Source organism: Suncus etruscus, chromosome 8 (genome assembly GCF_024139225.1).
Source record: "Suncus etruscus isolate mSunEtr1 chromosome 8, mSunEtr1.pri.cur, whole genome shotgun sequence".
Lineage (NCBI taxonomy): Eukaryota > Metazoa > Chordata > Mammalia > Eulipotyphla > Soricidae > Suncus > Suncus etruscus.
Window position 1 is genome coordinate 4838902 of NC_064855.1, and position 13530 is coordinate 4852431.

At 38.0% G+C, this 13530-nt stretch overlaps 1 protein-coding gene across 8 annotated transcripts in view; it reads right to left on the reverse strand.

The window, feature by feature from the left end:
• GRIA4 (glutamate ionotropic receptor AMPA type subunit 4) overlaps positions 1-13530 on the reverse strand; it is a 295854-nt gene that overhangs the window by 62542 nt on the left and 219782 nt on the right. For all 8 annotated transcript variants that reach the window (XM_049778544.1, XM_049778545.1, XM_049778541.1 and 5 more), the window contains exons 8-10: positions 9100-9267; positions 7702-7806; positions 1189-1299 (exon numbers count right to left, since the gene is read on the reverse strand). In XM_049778544.1, the coding sequence (XP_049634501.1) occupies positions 1189-1299; positions 7702-7806; positions 9100-9267 (384 nt within the window). The remainder of the gene's footprint in view (positions 1-1188; positions 1300-7701; positions 7807-9099; positions 9268-13530) is intronic.

Below are 13530 nucleotides of genomic sequence, written 5' to 3' on the forward strand. Positions count from 1 at the left end.
TTAGTTGTCACTCTCCTACAAAACCTGCTATTAGAGTATTTGCATTCTAAGGTCACAATCTTCCGATCAAGACTTGGCAGGTCAACACAAAATTGTTAGCTGTTGATTCAACACTTAAAAAGCTAATTGAAGCTTACGAAAGTTCCTCTCTGACATTTTCATTACTTTGGCCTCAATGTCAAATTTGGAAATAGCTTGACATTACCAGAAATCTAAAACTAGAATGACATAAACTAAAATACTAAATTATGTAAAAATGCTTTCATTTTATTTAGAGTAAGGACTTTACGAATAATCAAAAGATTTGTTCTGCCTAACGAGACAGTAGACTTAGGACACAGAGCTTGAAATTAGAAAAGGTCACCAAGTTTTGATCTCCTTTGACCAACATAGACACAAAGGGAGTGTTTGACTTTGCAAAGAAAATATAGATACAATATTCTATTATGTAAAAGATAATTTCATGATCATTTATCTGAAAAAGCAGTTTTATTTTTTTTCATTTTATGATATGAACAAACAAAATGATTGTATTTTTTTTAATTCTTTGAAGACAGTAAATTACATTGCATATTTCTCACAGGTCTGGGAGAAAAATGAGTGTAAAAACTCTTCACATTCAAGATGAACACAGAACATATTTCTAAAGCATTTGCTTTATAGAAAACATGCTTATTAAAATCTTCCCATCCATATCTTCACAAGTATAGACAATGTAAATCATCCAATGATTATGCTACCTGAAAATTATAATTTTAAGTACCATTAATTGCTACATCATTGCTTAAAAATAAACACAATAACAACAGTATACTGCTTATTACTGAATATTTCTGCAACTGGTTGTTGGTACTTTGCATGCGCACTCTTTTGCCATGCACTCTTTTGCCCATTGGAGTTCAACATTGCTAACATCTTCAACTAGTGCATGACAGTCTCAAGTTCTAACAGCTGAACACTTTCCCAGGAACAATGCCATGAAAATAATACAGATAAAAGTACCAATTGTACTAACATCTAAGGACATATCTAGACAAAGCCTCCATAGACTCTGGTGAGTTTAAAACATGCATGTAGACCACTGTTCTACAGGATGTGTAACTTCCTCACTTCCTGCCCAACATATCTGGGGGATTAAAATTGTCTGTGGATAAAATGGTATAACATGAAACATAGACCAACACTTACCATAATTGTTGTTACAACAACTGTTCTGTTCTCAATAGCTGCGGTATCATTGCCAAGAGTGGGGACATCTTGTATCAAGACTAATTTATCCATATCATTCCAGTAACCAACCTGGAAAGTTAAAAAAATTCTTGAACATACAGTTTAGAAGCAATTTTTCTAGTCCATTTTTGAACAGTAAGAGGTATGCTTAAATAACCAACCAACCAAAAAAAAAAAGTACCAACATTATTTGTAATTTTTCTTGATTAATGATAAACCAGTTTTCTGGATATTTTAGAAACTGCTTGACAACTTTGCAATTAATAACATAAAATAGTCAACATTGAGAATGAATCTCACCGAAGAGTATGGATGCAAATAGGAAATAATTTTATGTTGATCATCTCCTTTAGTAATATAGATTAGTGCCTTCTAGTCGTTTTACCTAATTTTATCAGTTCATCTATACATAATATGATAAAGAAAACAGTAGATTTAAAAGGGAAATGCCCAGGATATTTTTAAGCAAGAAAGGCTTGTAAAACAATAGATTTGGTTTAACAGAACCAAATTAGGTTATTATTATTATTATTATTATTATTATTATTTTATTATTATTATTTTGCTTTTTGGGCCACACCCAGTTACACTTAGAGGTTACTCCTGGTTATGCACTCAGAAATCGCTCCTTGCTTGGGGGACCATATGGGATGCCGGGGAATCAAACAGCAGTCTGTCCTAGGTTAGTGTGTGCAAGACAAATGCCCTACCCGCTTGCGCCACAGCTCTGGCCCCGAACATTAATTTACTTATATATTTGGTTTTTGGGTCACACCCAATGACACTCAGGGGTAACTCCTGGCTATGTGCTCAGAAATCACTTCTGGCTTGGAGGACCATATGGGATGCCGGGGTTCAAACCAGGTCTGTCCTTGGTTGGTTGCATGCAAGGCAAATGCTCTACTACTGTGCTATTGCTCCAACCCCCAAATTAGGTAATTTTGCCATTTTCAAAAATGCTAAATTTGGGGCCGGAGAGATGGCATGGAGGTAGAGCGTTTGCCTTGCATGCAGAAGGATGGTGGTTTGAATCCCAGCATCCCATATGGTCTCCTGAACCTGCCAGGAGCGATTTCTGAGCACATAGCCAGGAGTAACCCCTGAGCATTGCTGGGTGTGGCCCAAAAACAAAAAAAAATGCTAAATTTATTGGAGATGAATATTAAATTATATTTTAAGAATTACATGTAAATTTGTGTTTGTTCAGTTTGAATTTATGCATTATTTTCTCACTTAAACAAAAACAGTTCTCATAAAATATGCTCAGTAATTAGCTAAATTCTCTACTATTAGTAATACAAGTTACTACAAGCTAGTGAACTACCAACAATCCTCTTTCCTCAGGATTCTTTGTAGGAATTCAGAGCAGTAAGGAATAGTAATACTACATTTATCATTTTTTTCTTGTGTTTTTTAGGGGGCACCTCTTGGTATTGATCCATGCTTACTCCTGACTATGCACTCAGAGTATATGGAGTATTTGGAATTGAACCTGGGTTGGCCACTTGCAAGGCCCACCATATTACCTTTCTGGTCCCACCAATTTGGATCACTTTGCTCCTTGCTCTGTGAAATATAAGCTAATCAAGACTTTTAAAAATACATCTTGAAGTCTATGTACTTAAATTCTAGAAAATATAGAGGTAGGTCCTGTTATAAGCCATATTTTAGAGATGAGTATCCATTTTGTAAAGTTATATGGTATAAAGATATATTTTAATGGAGCTCCAAAAAGCTTCAAAAGTTATTAGAATACCAACAAATCCATCTATTTTACTATTTCCCAAATGGGTATTCATGTAACACCCACCAAAGTCAGACTTTTTAATTTCTAAAATATAGCTGATAAAATTTATATCTCTAATAAAATACACATAAAACTACTCACTAGTCTGTATTAATTATTCATGCTAAAATGTTCTGAAATGTCTTTGCTTCCTCCATGTCTCTTAAACACTGCACGTGCCTTTATAAGCAGGTTAAGATAAATTATTGACAAGTCAGAAAGAATATCATACTATTAATAAAATTTGCATATATAATTACAAAATTGATGGGAAAATAATTTTATCAATATGGTTGCTCTACTTCTTCACCTGAACTATACTTCTGTGTATTTTTCAAGTCAGTGATTACTTTCTGTCGTCCAGGTGAAACCATTTGTAGTTTGACATTTATTTAATAATTCAGTGAAAAATTTAAGAACAATATGCCTTTGACATTCACCCTCACAATTTGAAATATACTTAAAATAAAGCCAACATATCATTTGCTTTCTATTAATTTTCCTTTTCACAAAACAGTCTATGAATTTTTGAAAAAAATTTTTTTTATTTTAGCTCTCAGTTAAAATATAGCCACCTTGCAGTCCAAGAAAGACAAATTTTTATTAAAAGTTTCCACACAGAAAACCAGATATGATTTTTCACATATGGACACACTATGGAGAGTCCCCAGATGTAGGGGCTTGAGCAGTGGTTCAAGCAGTAGAGCATTTGCCTTGCATGTGCTAACATAGGGCAGGCCGTGGTTCCATTCCCTGGCATCTCATAAAGTCCCCAAAGACAGGAGCAATTTCTGAGCGCATAGCCAAGAATAACCACTGAGCGTCACCAGGTGTGACCCCCCTCAAAAAAAAAGGCAAAAAAAAGAAAAAGAAAGAAAAAGCGTTCCCAGATGTTAACAAAACTGGACACTATCCATTTAAAAACAATCTGCATGTTCAAGACTATCTGTGTTTACCTCCCCCACAGCCTTTCCCCAAGAAGAAAATACTTAAAAGTCTTGTCAGATCAAAAGTAATGGCAATATTTTACTTATCTATGTCTATTTGCTTTATATATACAACAAGTCTGAAAATAAATGCCATAGGATCAAGTGGTGGCAGATTCTGTCTGATCACAGTTCTACCTGGAAAGAAGATGGTCAGGGTTTACAGTGATACATGGGGGCACTCCCTCAAGAAAAATGGGGGTGTTCTAGGTTCAGTTAGGACTAGAGCCTCCTAGGAGATGTAGTTGGTCTCTTGAGTTCTTCCCTTGCAAACCTACTAAGACTTCTGCTCATGGCTGCTCTCACTGACTCAGATAGGAAGCTAGGCGTTTTCCTTAGATAAACTGGGTAAAAAGTTCTGTGAAACTAGAGCAAAAATATGAAAATATTTAAGTGACTAAATTGGCAGTGGATCTCAAAAAATATTTATCTTCTTGACATTCTCAAGAGTGAATTGAGTGCACATTTCATCATAACAGGACACCCAAGCAACAGCTTGTATGTATTGCTAGACTTTGCTGGGAAAAGTCAAGGACGGGGGGGGGGGGGGGCTGTGGGGGGGCCCCAGAATTAGTTTCCTAGAGAGGCAACTTCACCTTCTTCCCAGGGAGAACCCATCCTCAGAGAGAACCCAGCAGACCTTGGACCCAAGAATATTTCTCAGTATCAAGCGAGAAGCCACAGAACTTAGTGATCCTTGATTTCTACCTTAGCTCACCATTCTCTTCTAGCTGAACACCCCTTGAAGAGGAGGTTACTTAGTTTCTCTGAACACGCATTTAAAAAAATAGATAAATCTGTTTGGTACAAGGTTCCATGTTCCATACATGCCAAAATGTGTATGCAAGTTCCTTCTATAGTGTTTGTCAGGTCACTTGCTCTCAATAAATATAATTTTTACAATTTAGAACTCCTGAACCTTTCAAATCTGGAGCTAAAGCATTCCCTCTGGTACCCTGAGGGTGGGTGGGGAACAAGAAGATCCACTGTGCTTCAGAACGGGGCTTTCAGAAAAGGCTTTGAGGCCTCTGCTGAATGAGACCTGCAGTCAGACAAATGGCTCACTCACTCGCCAGCTCTATTTTCTCTTTTTGAAGACAGCTCCCTGGATGGCAAGTCCTCAGTTTTCAAGAACAATTGCTCACTTCCAAGACATACTGCCTACTCTCCCCAGCAAAGTGCTCTTGTGGTAGTTCATTTTTAAGTTTAATATTCCTGACAGAAAGCCCAAGTTGATCATTGCCTTGGAACAATGAAGACGAATAAGCTGACACACTTTGCACTTCATAATTCTTTTACAATCACAGATGTATGTCACCTGAATGTGAAGATGGACTGTTCATCCGTCTCCCAACTTACTTAACCTTCTCTTCAAAAAGCCTTAATTTTTGTTACCCACATGGCAGAATGGGCTGTGAAGAGATTCAGTTCTAGAAACAGTCCACTTGATAGGACTCCAGTGACCACTACCTTCTTTTTCCCACTAATCTGTCTTCGGTACAGAAATAGTTTTACATTTTTTACTTAAATGCTATGAAATATGGGACTGTCTTACATTTCAGAAAGCTGCATGAATAATTCTCAAGCCTGCAGGAGGACAGGAAGGTTTTATTTCTGTAAACCAGTTAGCTAGTGTTTTGAGACTTTTTGTTTAATATCTATAGAACCCGAGCCAGGAACCTGTGTTTATAAGAGGCCTCTTTATTTTGCTGACAGGGTGATATGGTGGGTAGAAGTGATTTGTTATCTAGAATTTATATGGATTCTCTTTAACTGTCATATAAAATTTATCATCAGCTACTTTACATATACTACTTTACAGAAAATAAACTTTATAGAAAATAAACTCATTTTTAATAAACAAAGTAGGGTATATTCAGGTATGGTAATAATGTAGAAACATCTTGGAGTCAGACATATTTGAGTTTTTTTTTTTTTTTTGGTTTTTGGGCCACACCCTGTGACGCTCAGGGGTTACTCCTGGCTATGCGCTCAGAAGTTGCTCCTGGCTTCTTGGGGGACCATATGGGACGCCGGGGGATCGAACCGCGGTCCGTCCTAGGCTAGCGAAGGCAAGGCAGGCACCTTACCTTCAGCGCCACCGCCCGGCCCCGGACATATTTGAGTTTAAACTTTGTTTTTTCACTTAAAATCTTGGACCAGTAATCACAACCTATTGGGCTATACTGTTTTCATTTGAGAAAGGGAAATATAGTTTCCCTGCTTGATGTGTGGCTGAAATTGTACCCAGACAAGCACAGAGGCCATTTCATAAGGGGTAAATTATATCATTACATGAAAACAAAAAAGAATATTGAAAAATATTTTATAAATGATCTAGGTGGGGTCAGAATTTTAGCTAACTTGACTAATCTCCTTCCTTGAACATAGCTAATTATAGAGAAAAAGATGTAAAGAACTCTATGTCTTTGCTATAAAACATATATCACTAATAATGTAGTGAGATATATGGTCTCATTACAAATGTAACTTTTTGGAAGTGAGATGACTGCAGATACAGCAAATTCCATCTAAAAATTAGCTTTTCTCTAAGAGTCAGTTGCCAACAGTATCCTGAAAACCTTCCAGCCTGGTTGGACATTATTCCTTGCTTCTCTCCAGTCTCAGCCTACAAATAACCTTAATTGATCTTAGGTACCATCTGACCTCTTTCCTTTGCTCATTTGATCGTTTCTACCATCTAACTTCAACAACATTTAGTTTGTTCTAAGTGGCAACTCATTAGAAGTCGGTTTTTTATTTGTTTGTTCTTTAATGATTTTATAAGCAACTTCTTGGAGGTAAGGACATTTTTACTGCACCGTGTACTAAACTTTTTGTTCGCAATTGCTTCCACTTTGGAGGAGAATATGAACAATGTGTGGATGAGTTTATCTCAGTTCTGGCACACCACATACTTTAATAGTGGGGTGGTGGTGGTGAAGAGTGGGGGGTACAGGACTAACATAAGATAGAATGCCTGCCTGATATTACTCTTAATAAAATGAGATGAACACCATATAATTTTTTTCTTGCATATGATATAGATAAAAGACAATCAGAAAAACTAAGTAAAATAAAAGTAAACAAAGAAAAAAAGAATGCCTGCCTGTTGCCTGGGTCCAAGACTCAAGTCCCTGACACTACCTTGAATGCTGAGTGTGACCCCAGAAACCCTGCTGATTAATGTCCAACACCACAGAAAAATGGAGATTTTGTTTCCTTCCTTTTTTGGGGGTGCACATCTAACAGTGCTCAGTGGTTACTCCCAGTTCTGTGCTCATCGTTGCTCTCAACTCTATTTGGGGGACGGGTATTACTCCTGGAGTCGTTGAGGGATCATGTGGTCTCAGGAGTTGATTTTGGACTTTCTGTAAGCAGAGTAAGTGTTCCAACCTTCTGACTTATTATCTCTCTAGCTCTGAGAGTATGATGAGCACCACAGCTACCTGTGAAAGCACCACAGCACAGCGAAGAGAAGGGGAATAAGAACTATAATAAACAAGTATCAACGATATGACCCAATAAGCCACTTCACCATTTATCAATAAAGTACTGTTTGCAAGGACTCACATTTTAAAGAGAGAGAAATTCAGCGACTCCAATAGCTTTTCTGAAATTCAGCTGTTCTAAAATTCAGGTATTCTAAAAGCCTTGAAAGGGTCAAAGGAAGCTAAGTCAACAGTTGGACTGACTCACCTTCCTAGGTCCTGTGCTCTTTAACTCAAACACGTCCATTGTGTAGTTGACCCTACGTCCATAATGATCAAACTGCACATTTCCTGTCAGTCCCTGAATTCGAACCTATGGATAAAAAGAAAGTCAACATGTGTTCATTGGTTACGTCTCTCAGAAAAACCTCAATTTCATCTGTTCTTTTTGGAGCAACTATAAAAAGGGCCGTGGAACTGTGAGCTCAGAGAAACTGAGACCTGGGTTACTTGTGCTGAGACAGAATCTGAAAAGGAACAATGTAGGCATATATTAGCCATTCTAAAATATCTGGAGGTAGGATATGTCTGCGTTATCACCAACAGAATACTTCCTCGACATTAAACCAGTTTTGCAGAAATGGAAATATGATTTATTATTACTTAATTAAAATTTTTTCTAATTATGCACAGAAGAGTTTAAACAGTCCTGGTAATTACTTAGATCATAGTTTTTTAACCCATTAAAATGAAAATATGAGAACTTAGAAAAATACATGCATTATTTGAGAATATTCAAATATAATTTATTCCAGGTTTCTTTTTAATTCACTTTTCCTTATAATTTGAACTCACCAAATGTTATTGTATTTATGTTTGGTTTTGGGATTATACCCAGTACTTTTCAGGATTTACTTGTGGATTTCTATTCAGGGATCACTTTGAGGGGAGCTCAGGGGGCCATCAGGGATGCCATGGATCAAATTTAGGTTGTCCATGGATAAGGCAAATGCTTTGTCAGTATTGCTCTGGCCCCAAGCATCCATTGTATTTTAGAACATGTAAAATGTAGCATTGAATATATGTGGGCACATATACATTCTGCAATAGAAATTATTTGCAAAACAATATTGGTATAATAATAAAGGAATAGATATTGCTAATCAAATATAAGGCATGTGAAATATTTACAAAGGCAGTAATCACTAGTGTTTATCAAATGTTTCTGATTATCTCCTTCTGGGTAGGCTTGTACTTTCTGTCTTGTAACAGTCAGAATTTTCTGACTCTTACTGACAATGCAATTGTAAAAAGACATGGGAATTGTCATATATGAGCCACACAATGAAAATGCCAATTGGAACCCTACCTACCCTTCATGATTGTCTCCCTTTTTTGTAGGTTCTCTAGGGTCCCCTAAGTAGAGTACTCTTGATAGTGTGGGGGCTGGAGAGAAACAGTCCTTCATTGTTTGCAGAGATATGGGGGTCTTTGAAAATGGTGAACACTTTAGCTTATCCACTCAAGACATAAAAACCTGCAGAGTCTATTTTTACAAAGGGCTCAGAAATGAAAATGCAGCTAGGAATGTGAGGAGAGTGTAGTGAGTCTTTATTTTCAGATAAATGACTTATTTTCTAGAAGGCACAAACAAGACACGAGTTACCTGCTTGAGTGTCCTCTCCATGTCAATTCCCTGTCCCCAGGGAGCAGCAGGATTTGCTAGACAATCACCAGCATTGCCTCTCCTTGAAATATCAATTTTCTGCCTTCTAAGGTTTCTGAAAGTCTCAGCCATCACGAGGACTCCATCGTACGTTAGAGCAGATGTGTACTGATGAAAAATAAAAGTGACTATAAAGGAAAATGCTAAACTCTCATTATCCACCAGGATTAGTGTGGGGAGCCTATCAAACAGAGGACATTTGAACAATCATGACTTTACTACAGTTTCCAAAGTTTCATTTATTAGCCAACATATTGGGCTATTTGACAACAAAACCTCTTCCTACAGCAAAGGTAAAAGAACGGATGTAGATGGAGGGAGGGAAGTGATTGGTTCAAGTTGGATATCAAAAGAACAAGGGGATAGTTGAGTAGAGTTTGACTGGAGAACGACCAATCACACAGACAGCACAGTGAGGTTTCCTTGAAGGAACTCAGAGCACTAACTGCTGCTCATGATGTCAAGAAAAACACCCAGACATTCTTTTCAGTGATGTGAAGACTAGAGCAGAAGGGACTCCATTTTGTTGAACCAATGTTAAGTTTCCATTTAAAACTGACAAGGCTAAGTTTACATTTAGGAGCTAAGTTTCTATCTCAACAATAATGATGCAGACCTGAAGGATTTCTTCTTCTTCTTCTTCTTCTTCTTCTTCTTCTTCTTCTTCTTCTTCTTCTTCTTCTTCTTCTTCTTCTTCTTCTTCTTCTTCTTCTTCTTCTTCTTATTATTATTATTATTATTATTATTATTATTATTATTATTATTATTTTTGGGCCACACCTGGTGACACTCAGGGGTTACTCCTGCCTCTGAGTTCAGAAACCACTCCTGGCTTGGGGACCATATGGGATGCTGGAGATCAAACTGCGGTCTGTCCTACATCAGACTTGTGCAAGGCAAATGTTCTACCACTGTGCTATCACTATAGCCCCCCTCAAGGCATTCTAAACCACAATATCACCCTAGACATTTAGCCATAAAAGAACAAGATAAAACACACGAAACATCCTATACAATAGTCAATCAACTTAAGGTTCAAGAGTATCTCTGTCTAGCCCTATATAACCTGGCTTGTGGGTCACCTCCTATAGAAGGCTGACAACCTTGTAGCTTATTGGTAGACAAAATAGAGCTTTGCTTTATTTCAACAGTGTGGTCTCATCCTTCGACTCTGTACTCTAACGATGTCATGTATGTGAACAATCAGATGGATATATGTGATGATAAACAGAAGGTGGAGGCTGTTGTGTCTGAGGCACAGCTCAGACCTCAGGGAAATGATGTGAAATGTAGATGGCAGTCCTAGGGCATGTACACTAGATATAGCAGCTGTCATTCCAGGGGACGCACCACCCCTGCCCTCATGAACACAAAGAATCTAACCCAACAAGCACTTTCAGAAGTAGAAATCTCAATGACAAGCTTTCTTCAGAAAGACTGCTTAGAGCCTTATCGTGTCCTTCAAGAGGACATTCAGTCACCCTGTAGTGGGAACAGGAGAACAGAAGGAAACTAAGGTGCATAGGAAAGGTAAAACCAAGCATGAACATCTCTCCTTTCCTAACTGGATCAGCATCTCTAAGTAGAAGAAGTTAAATGTTTTTTGTGAGGTGAAAAATAAAAACTGGTATAAAGTGGAATTTACAAAGGGCCAGAAGTCAAGGCTTGCATATTAGGATAAAGAGGACAAGAGAAAAACATGGTTGCTGCTTTAGTAGACAGAAGAAAAGCTGAGATGAAAGGGCAACAGAAAACAAATATACATTCTGGGTTTTAAGTATATCTATTGTGATGAAACAATTGAACTAGAAAAACAAACAGATCTCATACAGACCAGAGCAGAGCAAAGCAGACAAACTGACCTCAGACATGTGGGAAAACTGATTGATAGAGGAGTTTAAATAGGTTTAAATTATTTATGTATCTAAGAAATAATATTTAGGGATTCAGACTTCTAAACAGCATCTATGATATTATTATGTACATAAATGCATTTGCATAATGAACCTTCTTAAGATAGGTTGAAACAGGGTCTTGGCCTAGACTGCTGCTTTGGCCAGTAACAGAAATGGTGAAATGAGCTCCATGCTCAAGTTGTGTAGAGAACAACTTGGGCAGAGTCCAAAAGCAGTGTCAAAAGTCTAGGCTTTGAGCAGAAAGTGTTAGGTGAATTCTAATCCTGCTACTTATAGGCTCATAAGATGTAGACAAAAATTCTTCAGGGAGGAGAAAACAGAGCAAAGCCAAATACTAGATAGTAAAGACAGTCTCTCCTGTGGGTGTTGCAAGGGTGACTTCTTTCTTATGTGAGAGCCCTTTGAAACACATCGGTCACTGACTAGGAATCAGAACTACAGAGATGGGGAAGCATGGTTACTGCAATAAAGAACTTGCTAAAAATGAAACAGTAGGCAGACATATAAATAATTAAGTCCCCGGTGAGAATGAAACCATAAATATTATTGATATTACAAAAGAGAAAGGGATCATATTTGCTAGGGAGTTAAGAAAAGGCTTCCACCCAAGTGCCCAAGACAGATGAGTGTAGAAGCATGTGGTGATCATACAGATGAGTGTAGAAGCATGTGGTGATCATACAACATGCTCAGCTGTAAAAAAGGACCACGCCTGTAGAGAAGTGGAAGGAGTCATTCAAAGTGAAATTAATCAGGAGTCACAACAAATACCAAATGAACTGGCAGTACAGGGGTTAAGACCTTTACCTACTCTGGGGTTGGCTCTATTTAATCACTGAGGACAACTGATCACAGGTGCAATCCCAGAACACAACCAAGTGTGGCCTTCAAAAACACATAAACAACTCCCCAAACAAACAAACAAAACAAAACAAAACATCCAAATACCAGATAATCTCATATGTGGACTACCCAGAGCAAAACACAGGGACTGGTAAATCTAATGGGATCGAACAGTAGCTGCAGAGGGGAGAAGCCCAATAGACTGTACTGATGGGAGTATTGGCACTTAGGAGGTGGAAGGTGTGTGAGAATGTAATTCAAAGAGGCTGAAAAACTCATGTACACTAATGCCTTCTCAGTTATAAAAAGGACTTCCTAGAGAAAGCCATGAAAGAGGCTATATTTCAGCAGTTGAGGAAGAAGGGAGAGAAGAGCAGCATGGAAGCAAAGGCATAGAAAGTGTTGGCCTGAACTGTAGATTTTTCCAGATTGGCTGAAATTCCAGAAGAGGATCAGGGTCCTGCAATTGCCAAGACTAAGTCAGTTCCTCTCCTGGGGGGACTTTATGTTCCAGAGATAACATATATGAAGCAAGCGACAAGATCCATTTTGGCAGAAACTGAAATAATTCAAGTACAATTGATTTAAGGGTACTCAGTCCTCTTTCTTTGTGGTTTCTATGTGTGAAGTCACTTATTTGTTAAAATTTATATATGAACTTATAAACAGATACTTGGGAATCATTTGTGACAACTACAGAGATGTGAAGAATTTGAGTCATGTGACCTTCTTCTTTCATGTTTTTGTCAAAGGTAGAGGATGCTTTATCACTGTTTTAGCACTCATGCCTGGGACAGGTGTCTTTTAGTGGTACCAGGTATATTAGACAGGTTTCACTTATTTTCAATGTTTCAAGTATATCCAAAGTCTGATGATGTTTAGTGATGTATAAAGAAGGTTGTGATATGCATTGGGAAAAATAGGTGTGTTATGTAAGTTCCCTGTAGTCCTGAGTTATAGTGAGCACATTGGTTCAATCTTAATTATCAACAATTTAATAAATAAGGAATCTACCAAAACATGTATAAGATATATGTTTTTAAGTACTATGAGTCAAGCAGCTGAGGTAGCAACTATAAAGAACATTGTGTTATTGCCATAAGAATTGACTGTATGTTTTTTTTTTTTTTTTTTTTGGGCCACACCCTGTGACGCTCAGGGGTTACTCCTGGCTATGCGCTCAGAAGTTGCTCCTGGCTTCTTGGGGGACCATATGGGACACCGGGGGATCGAACCGCGGTCCGTCCTAGGCTAGCGCAGGCAAGGCAGGCACCTTACCTCCAGCGCCACCGCCCGGCCCCGACTGTATGTTTTTTTTTATTAAATCACTAAGAAATCATTCTTGGCTGCCTAGCCCTGTGCTTACAGCTAAGTGAGGTAAATTCTGTCTTTAGGGAGAACAAAGTGCTCAGGGCCATGACATAGAAAACTTTAGTTGGAACTCATCAATGATAGAGAAATTGGGGGCATTGAAGAAAAGATGAACACATCAATGTGTCTAGTGGAAACTCTGACCATCTGTAATTGCACGGATGAGGATGGTGGGTGGAAAGAGTGAAACACTGCTGAGAAGGTTGAAGCCTGCTCTAGAGATAAGAAATGCTTGCAGGTC